We start from the raw sequence: 21,307 nt of genomic DNA on the forward strand, positions 1-21,307 counted from the left end.
TTCTTGTGTTCTGGGTTTCGGGAAGGGAAAGAAAATTACACCCCCTCCAAAATTTTCAGTATAGTATCCGATTTGAAGATCCCATAGGCACACCGTTTCAGCATTTTGCTGTCTGTCTGAAAGCTTTACGGACCTTCCTCACATAGAAACTAAGGTAGGATTGGACAAGCACTGTTCGCGGGCGGTACTTTGCGAAAGGTCAGTTGGGGAGAAAAAGGAGGAAAAATCCAGAAGAAAAAACATATCATACAATCGAACCCACTTAAGTTTTTCCCACTAAAAACAGACACCCAGAAACAATCTTGAGGATTCTCAGTTAAATACATGAATATAGCTTATGGGACACTGATGAAAGCCTTTGCATCTGCTGTAAGAGCGGTACAGATGTCTGTCTGTGGTGACATTCCTGCCAAAAATCCAAATCATATCTGCTCATTAACCCACCTGCCATCGCCCCAAACTTCAGCAATTCCATAACATAATGTAGACTATTGTTGGAATGATTTTTCCAGCACTGCTGGTGAGTCCATGTTCCCACATACGGCATCTATCTGGAAGATTTTGGGATAGAGTTGGTTTCACACATTGGGTAAGGTAAAGTAAATGTATTGATCTCTGTGGGAAATTAGTCCTCTGCATTTGAACCATCCTTCTACTGAGAAGATAGACAGTGCAGCTCCCAGGGACCAGCTCCAGTTCTTGGCCAGTGCCTTGGTCAAGGACAGGAGAGATGCTGGGTATGTTGGGAGAAGGATGCTGAATATGGAGCTGCCAGGGAAGAGGAGAAGAGGAAGGCCAAAGAGGAGGTTTATGGATGTGGTGAGGGAAGACATGCAGGTGGCTGGTGTGACAGAGGAAGACGCAGAAGACAGGAAGAAATGGAAGCGGATGATCCGCTGTGGCGACCCCTAACAGGAGCAGCCGAAAGTAGTAGTAGTAGCCTTGGTCAAGGACAATGGCAAGGTTATTAACCTGATATGAATTTCTTTTGGTGTGGGGGAAAAACATAGCATCCAGGGGAAGTCCACATGAACATGGGGAGAGCATGCAAAATCCACACAGAGAGGCCCAGATGGGTTTGAACCCGGAATTTTCTTGCTGTAAGATAACAGGAGACTACTGACCAGAGAGCCCCGTGCCACCCACTCATGGTGTTACAGAAACTTCTGTCTCATTCCCCGCTTGTGTAGGATGCCTTTTATACTGTAAACCATGGCATCTATATATCTAATGTTATTTTCATTTATTTATTCAGAATTTTGGCATTCTTCATTTTTCATATAACTGTACCACACATAGGTTTCATCTCCTGCGTGGACTTAACAAAGCTCTCCTATTTATAGGTTGGTCCATTTTCCAGACATTTTTAAATATGCTTACTTTTACTGGTTAACAAATAAATCTTTTGGGCGTCCCAGTGTCAGTCTATTCCATTGCCTACCAACACGGGGATCACCGGTTCGAATCCCCGTGTTACCTCTGGCTTGGTCGTGCGTCCCTACAGACACAATTGGCCGTGTCTGTGGTTGGGAAGCCAGATATGGGTTCAAGGGGGAGGGTGAACTGGGGGGAATAGTGTGATCCTCCCACGCGCTACGTCCCCCTGGTGAAGCTCCTCACTGTCAGGTGAAAAGAAGTGGCTGGTGACGCCACATGTATTGGAGGAGGCACGTGGTAGTCCTCAGCCCTCCCTGGATCAGCAGAGGAGGATGAGCAGCGGCTAGGACTGCTCAGAAGAGTGGAGTGATTGGCCAAGTAAAATTGAGGGGGAAAAGGGCAGAAAAACTAAACTAAACAAAAAACAAAACAAACAAATAAACCTCTTGCTTCAGACAAATGTCTGCAGTGAACAAGTCCTTATGAAGGACTGTAAAGTCTGAGTCCATGTGAGCATCACTAAATCAATTTGAAAAGTATTAAAAACAGTTTGGACCAACAGGATTGATCTACTTAAGAGGATTCTCAGCTAATTCAACCTCGACTTATCCAAAAATGGATTGGTATAAAAATATAAAAGTTTTGTCTGAATTTAACAAGGTAACCAGATATTCCTGTTTTCAGAGTTCGACCAATGTGAGTTTGACAGTACACAGTACAGCAGTAAACCCAACGCACCTGGAAGACAACTCGAGACTTCTCCAACAGATAGGTGCGCATGTTGGCACCTATAATGTGGTAATGCCTGTTGAAGCCAATCTGGATGTACTTCCCAAACCGGCTGCTGTTGTCATTACGAGTGGTCTTCGCATTTCCAATAGCCTGTTAAAAAGAGCAGAGAAGAGGAAGAAAGAGTTGATTTAGGTTATCTGTCAAGAAATAACACCATTTGTTGGACCAGAAAACATCTTGTTTTTATTTAATGCTCCAGTATGTAAGACATTTTTGTTTAAATGTCACTTTAAACCATATGATCACGTGAACACTGACTGACATTTTACAGGGGCTGGGTTTTATCAGAGTTTCTCCATGCTGAAGTGTCACACTGAGCACTGCCCCCTGGAAACAACTGGAGAAACTCAGAGGGAAGGAGTGGACCTCCTTGCTGTCAATCAGCTATGTTCACACACATCACCACTTCTGCCTGGCATTTCTCGGTCAAGTCCCACATACAGAAGTTTGGCCCCCCTTGCCAAACGAAAAGGCTACAGGAAGGAAGACTGCCTCACAAACGATGGGCTTTATTAATGTAACGACCTTAAATTAGTTCCTGCACACATGGACTTTTTAGTCCTCAAGATTGTCTCATTGAAAAGACTGGGTCAGCTCTAAAGCATCCATCCATTATCCAAACCGCTTATCCAGCGTAGGGTCACAGGATGCTGGAGCCCATCCCAGCAGTCAATAACACCTTTTTAACATGACCATGTGAACCTTCTACGAGCTGTGTGTCAAGTATGAAGAAAAGGAGTGATGACTGAAAATTAAACCTACCTATGTACTACATGAGTGGTGAACGCGGAGGGAACTTAGGAATTTTGGGCAACAGCCAACCAGGCTACTAAAGCAAAGTTTTTACTTGCCCATAATTATTTTTCCTAGCCCACAATATACATACAGTGTGTTTTTCAAGTTTAAACGGGATAAATCTAACTAACCCTTTTGGAGAAAGGGATCCTTTCCAGATTAGTATAATAGTAAATACATGGAATTTAAAAATAGTTTATTACTTATTTATTAAAAATAGATTATTTACTTAGAATAAAAAAAAGCTCTGAAGCTAGTCACCAAATTATAAATGAGGTCCAGTGACTAGAAAAATCATCTTTACATGCATAGATTATCAGCTGCTGTACATTAGGCGACACACTCTCATGGCATTATTGTGGAGATTCACTGAAAAAAATACAAGTTTGCCGTTTATAATGAACTAACTCATTTATAATGAGCTAACTGGTGCACGTGCATGAACCTGGTTTGGAGGATGGGTCCAGGGAGGGAGATAGAAAGTTTTGATTTTGGTATACTCTATTGATCCCGGAGGGGAAAATCTTCTCTGAATTTAAGCCATGCTAGCTGTGTAGCTAGCAGCAGTGGGCGGCCATCGTGCAGCACCTGGGGACCACCTCCAGTTCGTCTTGCCATGCCTCAGTCAGGGGCAAAGGCAGGAGTATTAACCCTAACATGCATGTCTTTCTGATGGTGGGGGGAACTGGAGCACCCGGAGGAAACCCACCACAGACATGGGGAGAACATGCAACCTCCACACAGAGGACGACCTGGGATGACCCCCAAGGTTGGACTAACCCGGGGCTCAGATCTTCTTGCTGTGAAGCGACAGCACTAACTATTGCTTTACCGTGCTGCCCACCCACCCCACACCATTTTTGTGGTTGTGTACTTTCAAAATCTAGCCCACTCTTGCTTATTTCTTGAAAATTACATGTTGTAGGTTTAAATAAGAATATTGTTAAAAATGTAAAAAAAAGAAACTTCAAGCATAACAATGTTTGTCAACAAAGAGGGCTTTGCTAAATACTGAACCATGTCACATAGGTAATGTCCGGAATGAAGGTGCATCTCTTCAACAGTTACATGAAATCCCAACACTCACCTCCATGATAGGACTGGAGGCCAGGACCTTCTCCTCAACGTTGGCATCGTTAACGGAGCCGCCCACAGTGGCGAAGAAGCGCATGGCGTACTTTGCAGAAACAGTCTTACCAGCCCCTGACTCCCCACTCACTATGATGGACTGGTTCTTCTCGTCTCTGTGGAGCGAGCAGAAATAGGACCAGATCAGCTTGTCTGGCCATTGACAGCTGCAACTCAGCATTGTTTCTGCCACTGAAGTGGAGCACATCTCCTTCCAAGATCACATCTCTACCCTGCCACCTCTCATCTTCACATGACATTACTCTTTTCTTTTACTCCCTTTTTCTCCCCAGTTGTACTTGGCCAATTACCCCACTCTTCCGAGCCGTCCCGGTCTCTGCTCCACCCCCTCTGCTGATCTGGGGAGGGCTGCAGACTACCACATGTCTCCTCCCATACATGTGGAGTCACCAGCCGCTTCTTTTCACCTGACAGTGAGGAGTTTCACGAGGGGGACATAGCATGTGGGAGGATCACGCTATTCCCCTCAGTTCCCCTTCCCCTCCGAACAGGCATCCCGACTGACCAGAGGAGGCGCTAGTGCAGCGACCAGGACACATACCCACATCTGGCTTCTCACCCGCAAACACGGCCAATTATGTCTGTAGGGATGCCTGACCAAGCCGGCGGCAACACGGGGATTCAAATCAGTGATCCCCATGTTGGTAGGCAAAGGAATAGACCACCACACCACCTGGACGTCCCCGGAGCTCTGTTCTGACCTGCCTCTTCTATTCTTCTGACGTTTATGTAATGTGAGGGATCATCCCTAAACCCTCTCAGTTTTCCTGCCCATCTAATGGTTTTACCACTGTGGGCACCGCCCTGCCTCCACCGACACCACCCACTACACATGTCCACACACAGGATATGACCTCATGTCCGCACACAGAACAAGACATCAATATTCCGTTTTTTATCAACTACAGCTGAACACATCCTATATCTTTATTATGTGTCCTTGTAGCTTAGTTTAAATAGGACAAATATAAAATCTTCTTAAAGTTGGAAATGATGAGAACCAAGTTCACTATCTGCCCTAAAAACTTGGACTATGCTAATGATTATGCTATTGATTATGCTATTGATTATGCTGTTGATTATGCTATTGATTATGCTGTTGATTATGCTATTGATTATGCTATTGATTATGCTGTTGATTATGCTATTGATTATGCTATTGATTATGCTGTGGATTATGCTATTGATTATGCTGTTGATTATGCTATTGATTATGCTGTTGATTATGCTATTGATTATGCCGTTGAGCATCATTATGATGAAGAGGATCGTGGCTCTTCTGCCTCGTCAGGTTTCAGGCATAGAGTAAGTAGAGTTCCACCTTCATCTAACGGTGGACACATGGTTAACAAGCTCCAAAGCAGCTTACTGGACTCTTACTTTGAATAACGTTGAACCTTTGGTCTCAATGAAGAAATGACTCTGTCTTGTTTCTAGTGAATTTCTTTTTTTATCAGTATTTATCGTGTGATCGCTGTAGGTTTCGTGTTAGCTGTGGTTACGTGTTAGCTGCGTGTTTGCTGCGTTACCTAACTAGGCTGCACCAGTATAGCTTAGCATAGAGTCATTCAGACGTAGTCAATAGTAGGATTTCGCACTTGTGTCACTTTAATTGCCTATACTTGCCACCATACAATGCCTGGTTACAACGGCACTATTATCTTTCAGTACACATGTAGACTGATACACAGTTGTACACAAACTGATTTGTTACTAAAGAGAGACACGTTACTGTTGTACAATAGACACGTGGACTGGGAGCGGCTGGCTCCAGTGATGAGTCGCAGTGTAGGCATAAAGTGTCACCCAGTGACCAAATACGGTACTACAACCAAAATACTGTCCCAAAACACATTACACATGACAATGTTTGATCTAAAACCCATGCTCAGAACTTCTGCCCTATGAAATATGTTCCCCTGTGTGGCTGTGGTTACGTAAATGCTTTGACAGCCATTATTTCTCTTGAACTCTGACAGAGATGCGGAGTCATAACTTCATCCCATTGTTCCTACCTGTTACGCTACCAGTCCTGTTAAATTACTGGTCCTGTTAAACTACTGGGCCTGTTAAACTACCAGTCCTGTTAAACTACCGGTCCTGTTAAACTACTGGGCCTGTTAAACTACCAGTCCTGTTAAACTACTGGTCCTGTTTAACTATTGGTCCTATGAGGCAAGTGTTCCGCATCTTTTCCTTCAAGTGAACTCAACAGTTTCATACCTGGCCATTTGCTTGTACGCTTCCTCGGCCACAGCGAAGATGTGAGGGTCCATGTCCCCCATGTTTTGGCCACTGTAGGCATTGATGACATCCTCTCCATAGATTGGCAGCTGTTCATAGGGGTTAATAGCGACCAGCACGATCCCTGTAGAAACACCAAATACTGCTCAGCTGGACATTCACATGTACTGGTTCCATCTCATGTTGCTCATCCTGCATAATGTTCACACCAGCTGCACTGTTGATGCACCCTGCTTCCGTTAAAAATATGGTTTCTAGTAAAAACATGCAACCAAACATTAAAACACATAAAGAAATCGCTACACTCTAACACATGGGCTAACCAGAGTGAGCGAGGATCTACTTGGCTTTGGCATCAGCAGTTGCATCTTCTTAGAGGCTGGATGCTCAGTGTCTAAGTTAAAATCAATTCAGTAGAAACTATGAAAAAGTCTATTGTTATCTTTCTCTGGTTCTGATTCTCATTCAGTAGAGCATTAAAATAATGACAACCTCATTGGAAGAAGGACCCTATGATTTCCTGGTCATCTTCTGGTCTCTGTTTCTCCCAGCACGCAAAGCAGCGTCTCCATCTCCTCTCTGTATTTTGCTACATTTTATTTTATTTTGTGACCTTACCTTCCTGTCATTACAGCAATTACCTTCCCCCTCAACCCCCTTAATTTTACTATTTTTTCAACCCCCCCCCCACTTTCTTCTCAATAGTACCCAGCCAATTACCCCACTTTTCCGAGCTGTCCCGGTCACTGCTCCACCCCCTCTGCCGATCTGGGGAGGGCTGCAGACTACCACATGTCTCCTCCCATACATGTGGAGTCACCAGCCGCCTCTTTTCACCTGACACTGAGGAGTTTCAGCAGGGGAACATAGCATGTGGGAGGATCACACAATCCCCCCCAGTTCCCCCTCCCTCCCGAACAGGCGCCCTGGCCGACCAGAGGAGGTGCTAGTGCAGAGACCAGGACACATACCCACATCCGGCTTCCCTTCCGCAGACACAGCCAATTGTGTCTGTAGGGATGCCTGACCCAGCCAGAGGTAACATGGGGATTCCAACCGGCAATCCCCATATTGGTAGGCAACAGCATAGACCACTATGCTACCTGGATGCCCCATCTGTTTCTTATGTGGTCAAACATCTCTTGAGCTTTTCTTCAGGGCTGTCAGTACCAAAAGCTGCCAACTCACACGTGCATGTACAACACATGTACATCCCTTTAAAAAACACTGTGATGAACAAAGTCTGTGAATATGCTCATTCATCCAGGTCGTGCCTTTCTGACTAGACCAAGCTAGAAGCCTCTTGGATGAGAGGCGAAACGTCTTCACGGATATATACCAAGTCCAGTTGCACTTGATTCAACTCCTTTGGATGTGATGAACAAAGCTTTATGTTAAAATGTACACGTTTTCCATACAAAACCTGTTTTGTCTTTTTGTCTCTCTTTATTTAACGTTTTTATTTTCTAATGAGTTGTTTTGTTTAATGCATCCAATTTATATGTGAATCTTTTTCTGTTGGTGTAATTTTAAAAATTACTATAGTAAAGACTAAATTGCAGCTAATATCAGTATTATAATCACTTGCATCATTGTGTTAATGCTCCTCCTGACTCTTTGGTCTGCTCTTTTACAAACACACAAGTATTATTATAACAGGACTAATCCCTATACTTCTTGACTGTTACTGTTCTTAAGTTTGTGTTTTAAATAACTGGCTGTGGTATATTTCTACACCATCAATAACTCTGAAGGAAAAATCAGCTCAACACGTCATGGATCATGGTATCTCCCGTTAAGCTTCATAGTTCAGCTGGCTTTACTCGAATCGGCTTCAGGAATTAAAAAATCACTTTTAAGCCTCGGCTATGTATTAAAACCCACAAAACCTTTTAAGCTTGAATGAGCCAGATCACAGCCCGTTTTCCTAAACCTGGACTATTTCAACACCCAGTAGTCTAAGCTCAACACCCATGGGGGCCAGGGACAGTGCCTTGCAAAAGTAGTTAACCCCTTGACAGTAATTTCTGGATTATAAAAGCTACCCACACATCTGTTCCTGAACAGTATTGTTGTTGTGAAGCCATCAACTCTAACAGATGTCCCATAGCAAAAATAACTTATGTTTCACTGACTTTTATTAATAAACTGAAAACTAAAATATAGTGCTTGTATAAGTACTCAGCCCCCACATATCAATACTTTGTAGAGTACCCTTTTTACTGCAGTAACAGCCATGAGTCTCTTGGAGTAAACGAACTTTGCACATTCTTCTGGAGTAATTTATGCCCATTCTTCTTGGCTGAATTTGTACAGGTCTTGCAGGTTGGTGGGATGGCGCCTCTGGACTGCAATTTTCAGTTTGTGCCACAGATGTTCAATGGGGTTGAGGTCCGGACTTTGACTTGGCCACTCCAAAACCTTCACCTTTTTATTGCTGAGCCATGCCATTGTTGCTTTAGCCTTGTGCTTAGGATCGTTGTCCTGCTGGAAGGTGAACCTTCCCCAAAGTTTCAGTTGTATGGCAGACTGCAACAGGTTTTCTTCCAATAGTTCCTTGTATTTCGCTCCATCCATTCTTCCCTCAGTGTGAACAAGGTTTCCAGTGCCTGCAGATGAAAAGCAACCCCATAGCATTATGCTGCCGCCGCCCAGCTTCACTGTAGGGAGGGTGTTTTTTAGGGTATGAGCAGTTTTAGGTTTGCACCACACATAACACTTTTGAGTTTGGGCCAAAAAGCTCAACTTTCATCTCATCTGACCACAAAACCTTTACCCACATCCTAACTGGGTCTCTCTCCTGCTTGGTAGCAAACTCCAAGTGTGCTTTTATATGCATAGTTTTGAGCAACGGCTTCTGTCTTGCCGCCCTCCCGTACAGGCCAGATTTATGGAGAGCCGTGATATGGTTGACTTATGTACATTTACTCCAGTTTCAGCCACTGACCTCTGGAGCTCCTTCAAAGTGATTGCAGGATCATCTGTGGCTTTCCTCACCAGCCCACATCTTGCTCGGACACTTAGCTTTGAGGGACGGCCTGTCCTACAAATCATCTGGGTGGTGTGATACCGCTTCCACTTTCTGACAATGGATCCAATAGTGTTCCGTGGGTCATCCAAACACTTGGATATGGTTTTGTGTCCCTTTCCCACCTTCCGCACTTTAATCACGTTGTCTCTCACTTCAGTATTATGCTCCTTTGTCTTCATGTTCTGATTGAGTTCACACCTGGCTAATGAACTTTACACAGAGTGCTTTTTATACCCATAAACCAGACCGTTACTTTAACATCTTACAGCTGCACACTAGTTATGTCCAACTGTGTTCACCTGAGTCTGTTTTAGGAATAATTTGTCATTTGTGTAAACCTGGAGCTTTCAGAGCACAAGGGGTTTAATACTTATGGAAGCACTATGATTTAGTTTTCAGTTTATTAATAAAAGTCAGTGAAACAGAAATTATTTTGGCTGTGGGGACATCTGTTAGATCTTATGGGTTCACAAAAATAATATTGTTCAGGAACAGATGTGTGAGTATCTTTTATAATCCAGATATTAGTGACGACTGTCAAGGGGGTGAATACTTTTGTGAGGCACTGTATTCTCCATCCTACGGTATCAACAGACTGAATGGAAAGGAGACTGACCACAGTATGTGTAGATGTGGTTGGACTCAGAGAAGCGGACTTTGAGGTTGTGCAGGACAGCAGGCTCATGGAGGTAGCTGAGTGCAGTGAGGTCATTTTCCCCAACTAGGATGTCGGGGTTGCGTAGAAAAGGTAGAGGGTTATCTTTGGGACCAACAGGGTACTTCAGGAGCTAGGGCAGGAAAAATGAAAGCAGAATTAATTCACATAAGAATACTGACTGTTATCACACACACACACACACACACACACACACACACACACACACACACACACACACACACACACACACACACACACACACACATATATACATATTATTGTTATTATTATTATTAACTTCATTAAAAGAAACACTCGACGGTAGGGGAAGTGCTCAACAAATAAGGAGCAAAATAATCCAGTGATTCGGGCGTCCGGGTAGCGTAGCGGTCTATTCCGTTGCCTAGCAACACAGGGATCTTTGGTTTGAATCCTTGTGTTACTTCCGGCTTGGTCTCTACAGACACAATTGGCCATGTCTGTGGGTGGGAAGCCGGATGTGGGTATGTGTCCTGGTCGCTGCACTAGTGCCTCCTCTGGTCGGTCAGGGCGCCTGTTTGGGGCAGAGGGGGAACTGGGGGGAATAGCGTGATCCTCCCACACGCTACATCCCCCTGGTGAAACTCCTCACTGTCAGGTGAAAAGAAGCGGCTGGTTACTCCACATGTATCGGAGGAGAAATGTGGTAGACTGCAGCCCTCCCCGGATCAGCAGAGGGGGTGGAGCAGCGACCAGGATGGCTTAAAAGGGTGGGGTAATTGGCCAGGTACAATTGGGGAGAAAAAGGGGGGGGACATGAAAATAAATAAATAAATAAATAGCCCAGTGAGTCAAGTAAATTATTTAATGGACAGTACAACCCTGTTTCATGCCATAAGCAATCATCAGCTGTCAATCGTTTTGATTGACAGCTGATGATTGACAGCTGATGATTGCTCATCGTTCAGGGCTCATCCACTGAGACCTGAACGAGTCCTGTCCTGCAGGACTGCTGGCACTCATACAGGAGAAGTGAACGACTCGGTGAATGAATCATTGAACAAATCATTTCAGTGAACTGAGTCAAATGATTTGTGTCTCCAAAAAGAACCATGACTCCCGTTACTACGGCAACATAATAAATTCCCAGGGTGCCATAATGAACCTAGTAGAGGTGCATGAATACTTTGCATTACCATAATCCTTGCAAGTGAGAAAAGCAAGCCTTCTGGTCTGTTCCAGCCAATATCGCTGATAAGTCACGAACTATGAAAAGGTTGACTTTAACACGCTATGCAGCTGATTAATAAACCATGATGATTATTTACAAAGGTGGATGGAGCTTCAAGACGTGACCAATTCATAAAAAACAAAACAAAACATGCGATGTCTATTGAAGTGTGGGTCATATCTGTGCTATTCACCCACACTTGAATCAACTAGAACAACACATTGTGAAGAGGTTGTCTGATGACCCCAGAATGTTTCTTAACGATCATCAAATCCAAGGTTAAATATCACAGGCGTAGCCCCCCACCCCACCCCCAAAAACAATAATAAGTTTGACCATTTTGGATTTTGAATTATACTTGACCCAGTAGTATGTGCAGTAAATTCATTCAATCCATTAATGAGATGTAAATGTCCAGCATGTGTGGTGCCCCCTATAGGAAGTTGTTTTGTCCTTTGCCTATAATGCAACTGGGTGGTCGTTGAGCTGGGCCTCGGTCTGTCTCCAAGTGCTCCCATACCTGATGAAGCTGCCAAATTTCCATTTCTTTAAGCAAGAAAGAAGACATAAAAATGTTTGCTTCCCCTAAACACGAGGCTAAAACACGCTAATCTCAAGTGAAATAGTTTTAAATGTTAAATGGTAAAGAAGGCTTCCCACCCATACTTGTGTGAAGGCAATTTGTCTGTGACGTAACCATTTGTGACGTTTGCTTACTTCTAATCATTTTCGATTAGTGTTTTTATTATTTTATTTACTTTTATTTAGATTATCATCATCATCATCATCGTCATCATTATTATTATTATTTGATTCTGACCAGGTATGACGTATACCATGTGTAACTTTATTTTACATTGCTTAGATAGATGCTTGAAGTGGAACAGAACAAAGGTAGTCTTGCAAGGTGTCTACTCCACGTGAAATAACAAAGGCCTAGTGTTAACTGTTGGTTGACAGCAGAGGACTGGAGACTCACTAAGTGTAGCAAGTCTGTACTCACTAATTAATTAATTAATTAATTAATTAATTAATTAATTGTAGAGCGCGTTGAGTGGCTGTTGCAGCTAGAAAATCACTCTATAACAACAGTCGTTTATTTAATTGCATTTAAACGCTTTGGACTTTTTCTAAATGTTAACTACTTTTGTTAACGTTCAACCATTTAAAAGTCATATATATATGTATATATATGTGTGTATATGTATATGTATATATATGTGTGTGTGTGTGTGTGTATACATACACACACACACACACACATATATATATATATATACACATACATATACATATATATATATATATATACATATATATATATATATGACATGACTTTAAGCACTGGGAAAGAAACTGTTCTGACAGTTGTGTCCATAGGTATGAAAATGGATGTTGCAGTTGCCAGTTAAAAGAAATAATCATGAGAATGTGGTTTCTTCCAGAATGACACCCAGTATGAACTGGACCTTATGATGCAGCACACATCATGTCAGAGGCAGAAGGGAAGGGAAAGGCTGTGCAGTAGATTACCGAGTCATCCTCTAGTCTGAGGTGCAGAACTGGCTCTCCCTCCTGGTAGTCGTGGGTGATTTCTGCAGCCCTCCACACGTCCTCTGGGTCTGGGATCCACACACGAGTGAACTGCAATCAAAAGATCAGAGTTATTTTACCTCTATTACCAAGCCATGAATATATTCTGACATATTAATTTATTGCACAGCTTATAAAGCCATACAGCTTTGTAGTGTTGAGTTCAAAAATAGTATTTTCACCAAGTTGTTATTGCTTAGTTGTTATTACTGAACTGGAGAGAAGAGAAATGAAAGTCAGTAGGTGCATTACATTACATTACATGACATTACAGTCATTTAGCCGACGCTTTTATCCAAAGCGACTTACAATAAGTGCATCATTTAACGTAGGAGATCAGGAGAACTACTAGTCATCAGAGGTCATAAGTGCATCTAAACAAGCATCTAAGAGCAAAACCAGTGTTAAAGTAAAAGCGCAAGGCAGAGATTTTTTTTCAATGAGTGAATACAATAAGTGGTAAGAACAAGTAACAGGGTAGTAGGAGTAAGACAGAATACCTATGCATGAATGAGAGGGAGGACAGCATAATGGTGAGGATGCCAGGAGTAGAGGTGATGAAGGTGTATGAGTTTAAATACTTGGGGTCAACTGTCCAAAGTAACGGGGAGTGCAGTAGAGAGGTGAAGAAGAGAGTGCAGGCAGGGTGGAGTGGGTGGAGAAGAGTGTCAGAAGTGATGTGTGACAGAAGGGTACCAGCAAGAGTTCAATGGAAGGTTTAAAAGATGGTAGTGAGACCAGCTATGTTGTATGGTTTGGAGACAGTGGCACTGACGAAAAGACAGGAAGTGGAGCTGGTGGTGGCAAAATGAAGATGATAAGATTTTCATTGGGAGTGATGAAGAAGGCCAGGATTAGGAACGAGTATATTAGAGGGACAGCTCAGGTTGGATGGTTTGGAGACAAAGCAAGAGAGGCAAGATTGAGATGGTGTGGACATGTGTGGAGGAGAGATGCTGGGTATATTGGGAGAAGGATGCTGAATATGGAGCTGCCAGGGGAGAGGAGAAGAGGAAGGCCAATGAGGAGGTTTATGGATGTGGTGAGGGAGGACATGCAGGTGGCTGGTGTGACAGAGGAAGATGCAGAGGACAGAAAGAAATGGAAACGGATGATCAACTGTGGCGCCCTCTAATGGAAGTAGCAATAGCAATAGTAATAGTAGTAGTAGCACTAGTAGTAGTAGTAGTACTAGTAGTAGTAGCAGCAGCAGTAGTAGTAGTAGTAGCAGCAGCAGTAGTAGTAGTAGTAGTAGTAGCAGTAGCACTAGTAGTAGTAGTAGTAGCAGTAGCAGTGTTGGTAGTAGTAGTAGTAGCAGCAGCAGCAGCAGTAGTATAAGTAACAGTAGTAATAGTAGTAGTAGCTGAAGTAAGAGTAGTAGTAATAATCATAATAATAGTAGTAGTAGTAGTAGTAATAGTAATATTAGTAGTAGGAGTAGTAATAATAATAATAGTAGTAGCAGTAGTAGTAGTTGTAGTAATAGTAGTAGTAGTAATAAAAGTAGTAGCAGCAGTAGTAGTAGTAGTAGTAGTAGTAGTAATAATAGTAGTAGTAGTAGTAGTAATAATAATAGTAGTAGTAGTAATAGTAGCAGTAGTAGTGTTAGTAGTAGTAATAGCAGTAGTAGTAGCAGTAGCTGTAGTAGGAGTAGTAGTAATAGTAGTAGTAATAGTAATAGCAATAGTAATATTAGGAGTAGGAGTAGTAATAATAATAATAATAGTAGTAGTAGTAGTAGCAGTAGCAGTAGTAGTAGCAGTAGTAGTAGTAGCAGCACCATTAGTAGAACTAGTAGTAGTAGAACTAGTAGTAGTAGTAGTACTAATAGTAGTAGCAGTAGTAGTAGTAGTAGTAATAGTAGTAGCAGTAGTAGCAGAAGTTGTAACAGTAGCAGTAGTAGTAGTAGTAGTAGTAGCACTAGTAGTAGTAGTAGTAGCAGTAGTAGTAGTGTTAGTAGTAGTAGTAGTAGCAGTAGTAGTGTTAGTAGAAGTAGTAGTAGTAGCAGTAGTAGTAGTAGTAGTAGTAGTAATAGTAGCAGTAGTAGTAGTAGTAGCAGTAGTAGTGTTAGTAGTAGTAGTAGTAGTAGTAGTAGTAGATTTTCACTAAGTTGTTATTCAGTAACAGCTCGACAGTTACAACCTGGATCATTTCGGGGCATGTTAAGTAAGCACATTTCACATAAATTTGTATTAAAACGTTTTTACACAAACAACAAATACATGTAAAATTGGGTTTCAGGGTTATCTTTGCATGCATAATAAAGTTGATGATAAAATATAAATCATTCTACAAACTCATAAATATTCATGCAGAATCCATATACAAAACATTTATGCAAATTGATCATCATGGGGGTGAGGGTGGGGGGTATCAGCAGCATCATGGGTGCTAATGGAGTGTTGACACTGTGTTGGTGTAATAAAGATGATGCTCTTCTAAAGGTTTTAGATAGATAGAATATTCACCACCCTTACCGCAGTCACATGGTGATGTATGTGTGTGTATGCTGACGAACACATACACACACACCATATGACCAGACACACACCATACGACCAGACACACACCATGTGACCACAGCAATAGTGATACTCTGGTCAACCTGCAACACCCGCATTCATACAGCTCTATATAGGCGATGTTAGTTCAAATGTCACTTATGTAATTTAATAAACATCACCAGATGTCAATATCATAAATCTTTGAAATATCACCATGATGTCAGAATCTTTTCTCCCCTCGGCTGGGGGGTTGATTTCAGGTCATACCTCAGTATGCACATGAAGACAGTTTGGGTAGTTTGGATAGTGTGGATAGTGTGGATAGGTTGGATAGTGTGGATAGGTTGGACAGTGTGGATAGGTTGGATAGTGTGGATAGTGTGGATAGGTTGGATAGTGTAGATAGGTTGGATAGTGTGGATAGTGTGGATAGGTTGGATAGTGTGGATAGTGTGGATAGTTTGGATAGTGTGGACAGTTTGGATAATGTGGATAGTGTGGATAGTGTGGATAGTTTGGATAGTTTGGCTAGTGTGGACAGTGTGGATAGGTTGGATAGTGTGGATAGTGTGGATAGGTTGGACAGTGTGGATAGTGTGGATAGGTTGGACAGTGTGGACAATGTGGATAGTGTGGTTAGGTTGGACAGTGTGGATAGTGTGGATAGGTTGGACAGTGTGGATAGGTTGGATAGTGTGGATAGTGTGGATAGGTTGGATAGTGTAGATAGGTTGGATAGTGTGGATAGGTTGGATAGTGTGGATAGTGTGGCTAGTTTGGATCGTGTGGACAGTTTGGATAATGTGGATAGTGTGGATAGTTTGGCTAGTGTGGACAGTGTGGATAGGTTGGATAGTGTGGATAATGTGGATAGGTTGGACAGTGTGGATAGTGTGGATAGGTTGGACAGTGTGGACAATGTGGATAGTGTGGTTAGGTTGGACAGTGTGGATAGTGTGGATAGGTTGGACAGTGTGGACAATGTGGATAGTGTGGTTAGGTTGGATAGTGTGCATAGGTTGGATAGTGTGGATAGGTTGGATAGTGTGGATAGGTTGGCCAGTGTGGATAGGTTGGATAGTGTGATTTTAATAAACATCACAAGACCTACTCTCCAACTCTACTCCTGAACAATGCAACTCATTTCTCCAATTTTTTGCAGACAAACTCACCGCTATCAACAAATCACTGTCCCCTGCATCTGACTCAGGCCCCTTTTCTCCCCATTCCTCTTTACCTCCATACCCCTCCCCCTGATCGCAGCCTCTCCGGGTTTGTTCCAGTTGCCCCTGCCACTATCTCTGAACTCATCAGTTCATCAAAATCCACAACCTGCTCCCTTGATCCCCTCCCCACCCCCCTACTGAAGAAATACCTCCTGCCCTATGCCCCTACCTCACCAATCTTTCAATTCCTCACTGTCCCATGGAATAGTCCCCTCTGCCTACAAAACTGCTGCTGTCATCCCAATTCTTAAAAAACCCAGTCTTGATCCAACCTCCCCTTCCTCTCAGAAACCCTGGAACGCATTGTCGCCTCACAACTCCAAACCTACCTACACTCCAACAACCTACTCAAACCCCTCCAGTCCGGTTTTTGCCCACTCCGCAGCACTGAAACTGCACTCCTTAAAGTACTTAATAACCTCCTCACCTCTGCTGATACTGGAGCCCTTAACATCCTCATCCTCCTCGACCTGAGTGCAGCCCTCGGTACTGTGAGCCACAACATCCTGCTCACCAGATTGAAAGATGTCAGTATTGAAGGCACCGTACTCAGCTGGCTCCAGTCTTACCTCTCCAACAGGTCACACTTCATTTCACTTAACAACCACTCCTCTGTTCCATCCACAGTCACACAAGGTGTTCCCCAAGGTTCTGTACTCGGCCCACTCCTTTTCATCATCTACATCCTCCCTCTTAGTCAGATTCTCCACCATTTCAACTTGGACTTCGACTGTTATGCTGATGACACCCAGATATACCTCAGCACCAAATCCCCTCACAATCCACCCCTCTCTCACATCGACTCCTGTCTGTCTGCAATTAAAGTCTGGATGCAGCAAAACCATCTCAAACTCAACAGTGACAAAACCGAACTCCTCTTTGTTGGCTCTAAGTCCACTCTCAGCCAAATCAACAACCTTGCACTCACCATTGATGGCACTACTGTCTCCCCTTCCTCCCAGGCATGCAACCTTGGTGTGATCCTTGATCCCACCCTCTCCGTTGAGCCACATATCCGCCAAATGGTCAAATCGTCCTTCTACCACCTTCTCAACATTGCGAAAATAAGATCCTCTCTCACACGCCCTGCTGCTGAGATACTGATCCATGCCTTCATCTCCCCCTGCCTTGATTATTGCAACTCACTCCTCTATGGCATCAGTGCTAGCTCTATCAAGAGACTCCAATTGGTCCAGAATGCATCTGCCCGACTTTTAACTTTCACCAAATCCTGGCACCGCATCACCCCAGTCCTAAAAGACCTCCACTGGCTACCCATCTCCCACCGGATCAATTACAAAATCCTGGTTCTTACTTATAAAGCCCTTCACAAACTGGCTCCCCCATACCTCACCGACATCCTCTCCCCCTACCAACCCTCTCAGTCCCTCAGATCCACCTCGGCCTCCCTTCTCTCTACCCCCAGGTCCACCTCCGCGGCTTTGGTGACCGAGCCTTCTCCAGGGCAGCTTCCAGGCTCTGGAGTTCACTCCTCCAAATCATTAGAGACTCAGAATCCCTCCCACTCTTCCAATCCCGTCTCAGGACACACCTTTTCTCCATTGCCTTCTCATGCACCCCCCACCCCCCATCTTCTCGTCCAACCCTGGCCTGGGGCAGGCTGGGGACTAAGTGCTTGACCTGCCCCCTCCCTCAACTCCCTCCCCAAGCGCACCGGACACTGCTGTGGTCTGCCCACATTCGGGTCATTGGTCGAGACTCGCCTCTTCAGATTTCATCTGTGATTTATGTGATTTATGATGTTTGTTTTGTTTTTTTGTTAGGTTGGATATTGTGGATATGTTGGATAGTGTGGATAGTTTGGGTAGTGTGGATAGTTTGGATAGTGTGGATAGTGTGGATAGTGTGGAAAGTGTGGATAGTGTGGCTAGTTTGGACAGTGTGGACAGGTTGGATAGTGTGGATAATGTGGATAGGTTGGATAGTGTGGATAGGTTGGATAGTGTGGATAGGTTGGATAGTGTGGATAGGTTGGATAGTTTGGATGGTGTGGTTAGTTTGGATAGTTTGGATACTGTGGATATGTTAGATAGTGTGGATAGGTTGGATAGTGTGGACAGTTTAGATAATGTGGATAGTGTGGATAGGTTGGATAGGTTGGATAGGCTCTCGGGCTTAGTTGGGTGGATGCACGTCAAATTTGACCCATGCAGCATACTGAGCTTGTGTGTGTGTGTGTGTGTGTGTGTGTGTGTGTGTGTGTGTGTGTGTGTGTGCGTGCCCACGCACCTGTGCATGCATGTGTGCGTGCATGTTCATACATTGGTAATCTTAGGGCTGCCCTCTTATCTGATATTTTCGGAGTTACTCATCACAGGGATGTGGGACAACCCAGCCACTGAGGATACACAAGCCAGTGCATCCTCAGTGCTGGTCCAAAGCTCGGATAATGGGGAGGGTTGTGTCAGGAAGGGTGGTCGAGGCCCACGTTATCAACGACCACCACCAGTGCTGTTGGCCAGCAGGGTGCTGGTGGAAACTATGCTACCACTGGGTGAAGAAGAAGGAGAGGGGTAATGGATGTCCAGAGGCAGCAGGAGAGGAGGAAGGGTAGGAGTGTGGAGGTGAGAGTCAGAACTTTGAATTTTGCCACTATGACTGGTAGAGGCAAAGAGCTGGCTGATATGATGGAGAGAAGAAAGGTAGGCATACTGTGTGTGCAAGAGACCAGGTGGAAGGGGAGTAAGGCCAGGAGCATCGGAGGTGGGTTCAAACTCTTCTAGCATGGTGAGAATGGGGGATGAAATGGGGTAGGGGTAATGCTGAAGGACGAGTATGTCAAGAATGTGCTGGAGGTGAAGAGAGTGTCGGACAGAGTGATGAGTATGAAGCTGGAAATTGAAGGTGTGATGATGAATGTTATCAGCGCATATGCCCCACAAGTTGGGTGTGAGATGGAAGAGAAAGAAGAATTCTGGATGTGCACACCCTCATCCTTGAAAGAGCGGCCGCTGGTCTGTAGATGATGTGGACTGTGGAGTCCTGGTCTGTAGATGGTGTAGACTGTGGAGTCCCTGTTTGATGGGTTAGCTCTCCTGTGTTGTGTCATCCTCTTGGCCAGCGTCTGTTTGGTTTCCCCAATGTACAAGTCACGGCAATCCTCCTTGCACTTAACAGTGCACACTATATTGCTCTGTTTGTGCCGGGGGACCCGATCCTTGGGGTAGACCAATTTCTGGCGCAGCTTGTTTTGGGGTTTGAAAGCAACTGTTTTGGAAAATATGCGTGTCAACTGTTCTGACACTCCCACCACATACGGAATCACCACTGGTGAAAGACAACAGCTTAGACAACTGTTGTCCTTCTCCTCTCTTGGATCGGCTGGTGCACTGTTTGTGCGTCTTCCTGGCTTTGACAAACACCCAGTTAGGATAACCATACTTAACCAGGGCCTGTTCAGTGTGGGATTTCTCCCCCTTTCCCAGCCACTAGCAGGGCTAGCAGTGTGTCCTTATGCAAGTGTAGGTACAAATTAACCTTTCCCAAGCCAATTAGGCTGACTAAGGACAGCTATGCCTACATACTCCTCCACAACAGTGTAGAAGAAGTTCAGGCAGTTATCCAGTTATTGTGCATTTTAAGAATTTTTTTGGATAAAATAAAAAGACCTCAGTTTTCTTTGCCCCCTCTTGCTCTGACAATCTATGAACGTTGCTTCTCTTATTTGTTGGGGGAGTCTATTCCAAGCCATCAGTGCATAAAAACAAAATGCTGCTTCGCCATACTTTTTGTAGTTCATTCTAGGGAAATTGAGCAGGCCAGCACCAGAGGATCTAAGAGAGTAGCTCAGAACATAATTCAGTTACGCTGTCAGACAGGTATGAGGGTGCTAAACCATGTAGAGCTTTAAACACAAGTAAAGGACTTTTAAAATCAATCCTCAATGCTACAGAAGGCCATGTAAAGACACCAAAACTGGGGTAATGTGATCTCTCATCCTGGTTTTTGTTATGACCCTTGCTGCCGCGTTCTGTACTAGTTGCAGTCTATCGATACTTTTTTTTGGGTAAACCAGTAAGAAGTGCATTGTAATAGACCAGACCCAAAGAGATAAAAGTATGTGTCACCTTTTTGGCATCTTGCAGGGAGAGGTAGGGTCTAATTCTAGCAATGATGCTGGGTTCTCGCTAACATGGTGCTGTTTTGATCGAGGGAGATGCATGCTGGAATAGATGCATGTTGGAGTAGATGCATGCTGGAGTATATGCATGCTGGAGTATATGCATGCTGGAATAGATGCATGCTGGAGTAGATACATGCTGGAGTAGATGCATGCTGGAATAGTTGCATGCTGGAACAGATGCATGCTGGAAGAGATGCATGCTGGAGTAGATACATGCTGGAGTAGATGCATGCTGGAATAGTTGCATGGTGGTATAGATGCATGCTGGAATATTTGCATGCTGGAACAGATGCATGCCGGAAGAGATGCTTGCTGGAGTAGATGCATGCTGGAATAAATGCCTGCTGGAGTAGAGACACGCTGGATAGATGCATGCTCTAATAGTTGCATGCTGGAAGAGATGCATGCTGGAAGAGATGCATGCTAGAGTAGATGAATGCTGGAAGAGATGCATGCTGGAACAGTGTGATGTCATCTGCCGCAGCTCTGTTGTGTCTCCGCCTGCTGCATTGTTTAGCCACAGTGAACCGACTGGTTTGACCTAGTTTAACATATGTATCTGCGTTTTGAATTTCAACTGCCCT

General features: G+C 43.9%; 1 protein-coding gene across 1 annotated transcript in view; it reads right to left on the bottom strand.

Moving 5' to 3' along the window:
• The window catches only part of myo5b (myosin VB), a gene marked incomplete at its 5' end in the record, with an annotated part of 150,240 nt that extends 136,761 nt beyond the window's left edge, over positions 1-13,479 (bottom strand). The window contains 6 exons of the mRNA XM_056290258.1: positions 2,116-2,259; positions 4,052-4,208; positions 6,337-6,481; positions 10,005-10,176; positions 12,790-12,902; positions 13,461-13,479. Coding sequence (XP_056146233.1) covers positions 2,116-2,259; positions 4,052-4,208; positions 6,337-6,481; positions 10,005-10,176; positions 12,790-12,902; positions 13,461-13,479 — 750 coding nt within the window. The remainder of the gene's footprint in view (positions 1-2,115; positions 2,260-4,051; positions 4,209-6,336; positions 6,482-10,004; positions 10,177-12,789; positions 12,903-13,460) is intronic.
• Positions 13,480-21,307: the final 7,828 nt, after the last annotated feature.

Source organism: Lampris incognitus, chromosome 12 (assembly GCF_029633865.1).
Source record: "Lampris incognitus isolate fLamInc1 chromosome 12, fLamInc1.hap2, whole genome shotgun sequence".
Lineage (NCBI taxonomy): Eukaryota > Metazoa > Chordata > Actinopteri > Lampriformes > Lampridae > Lampris > Lampris incognitus.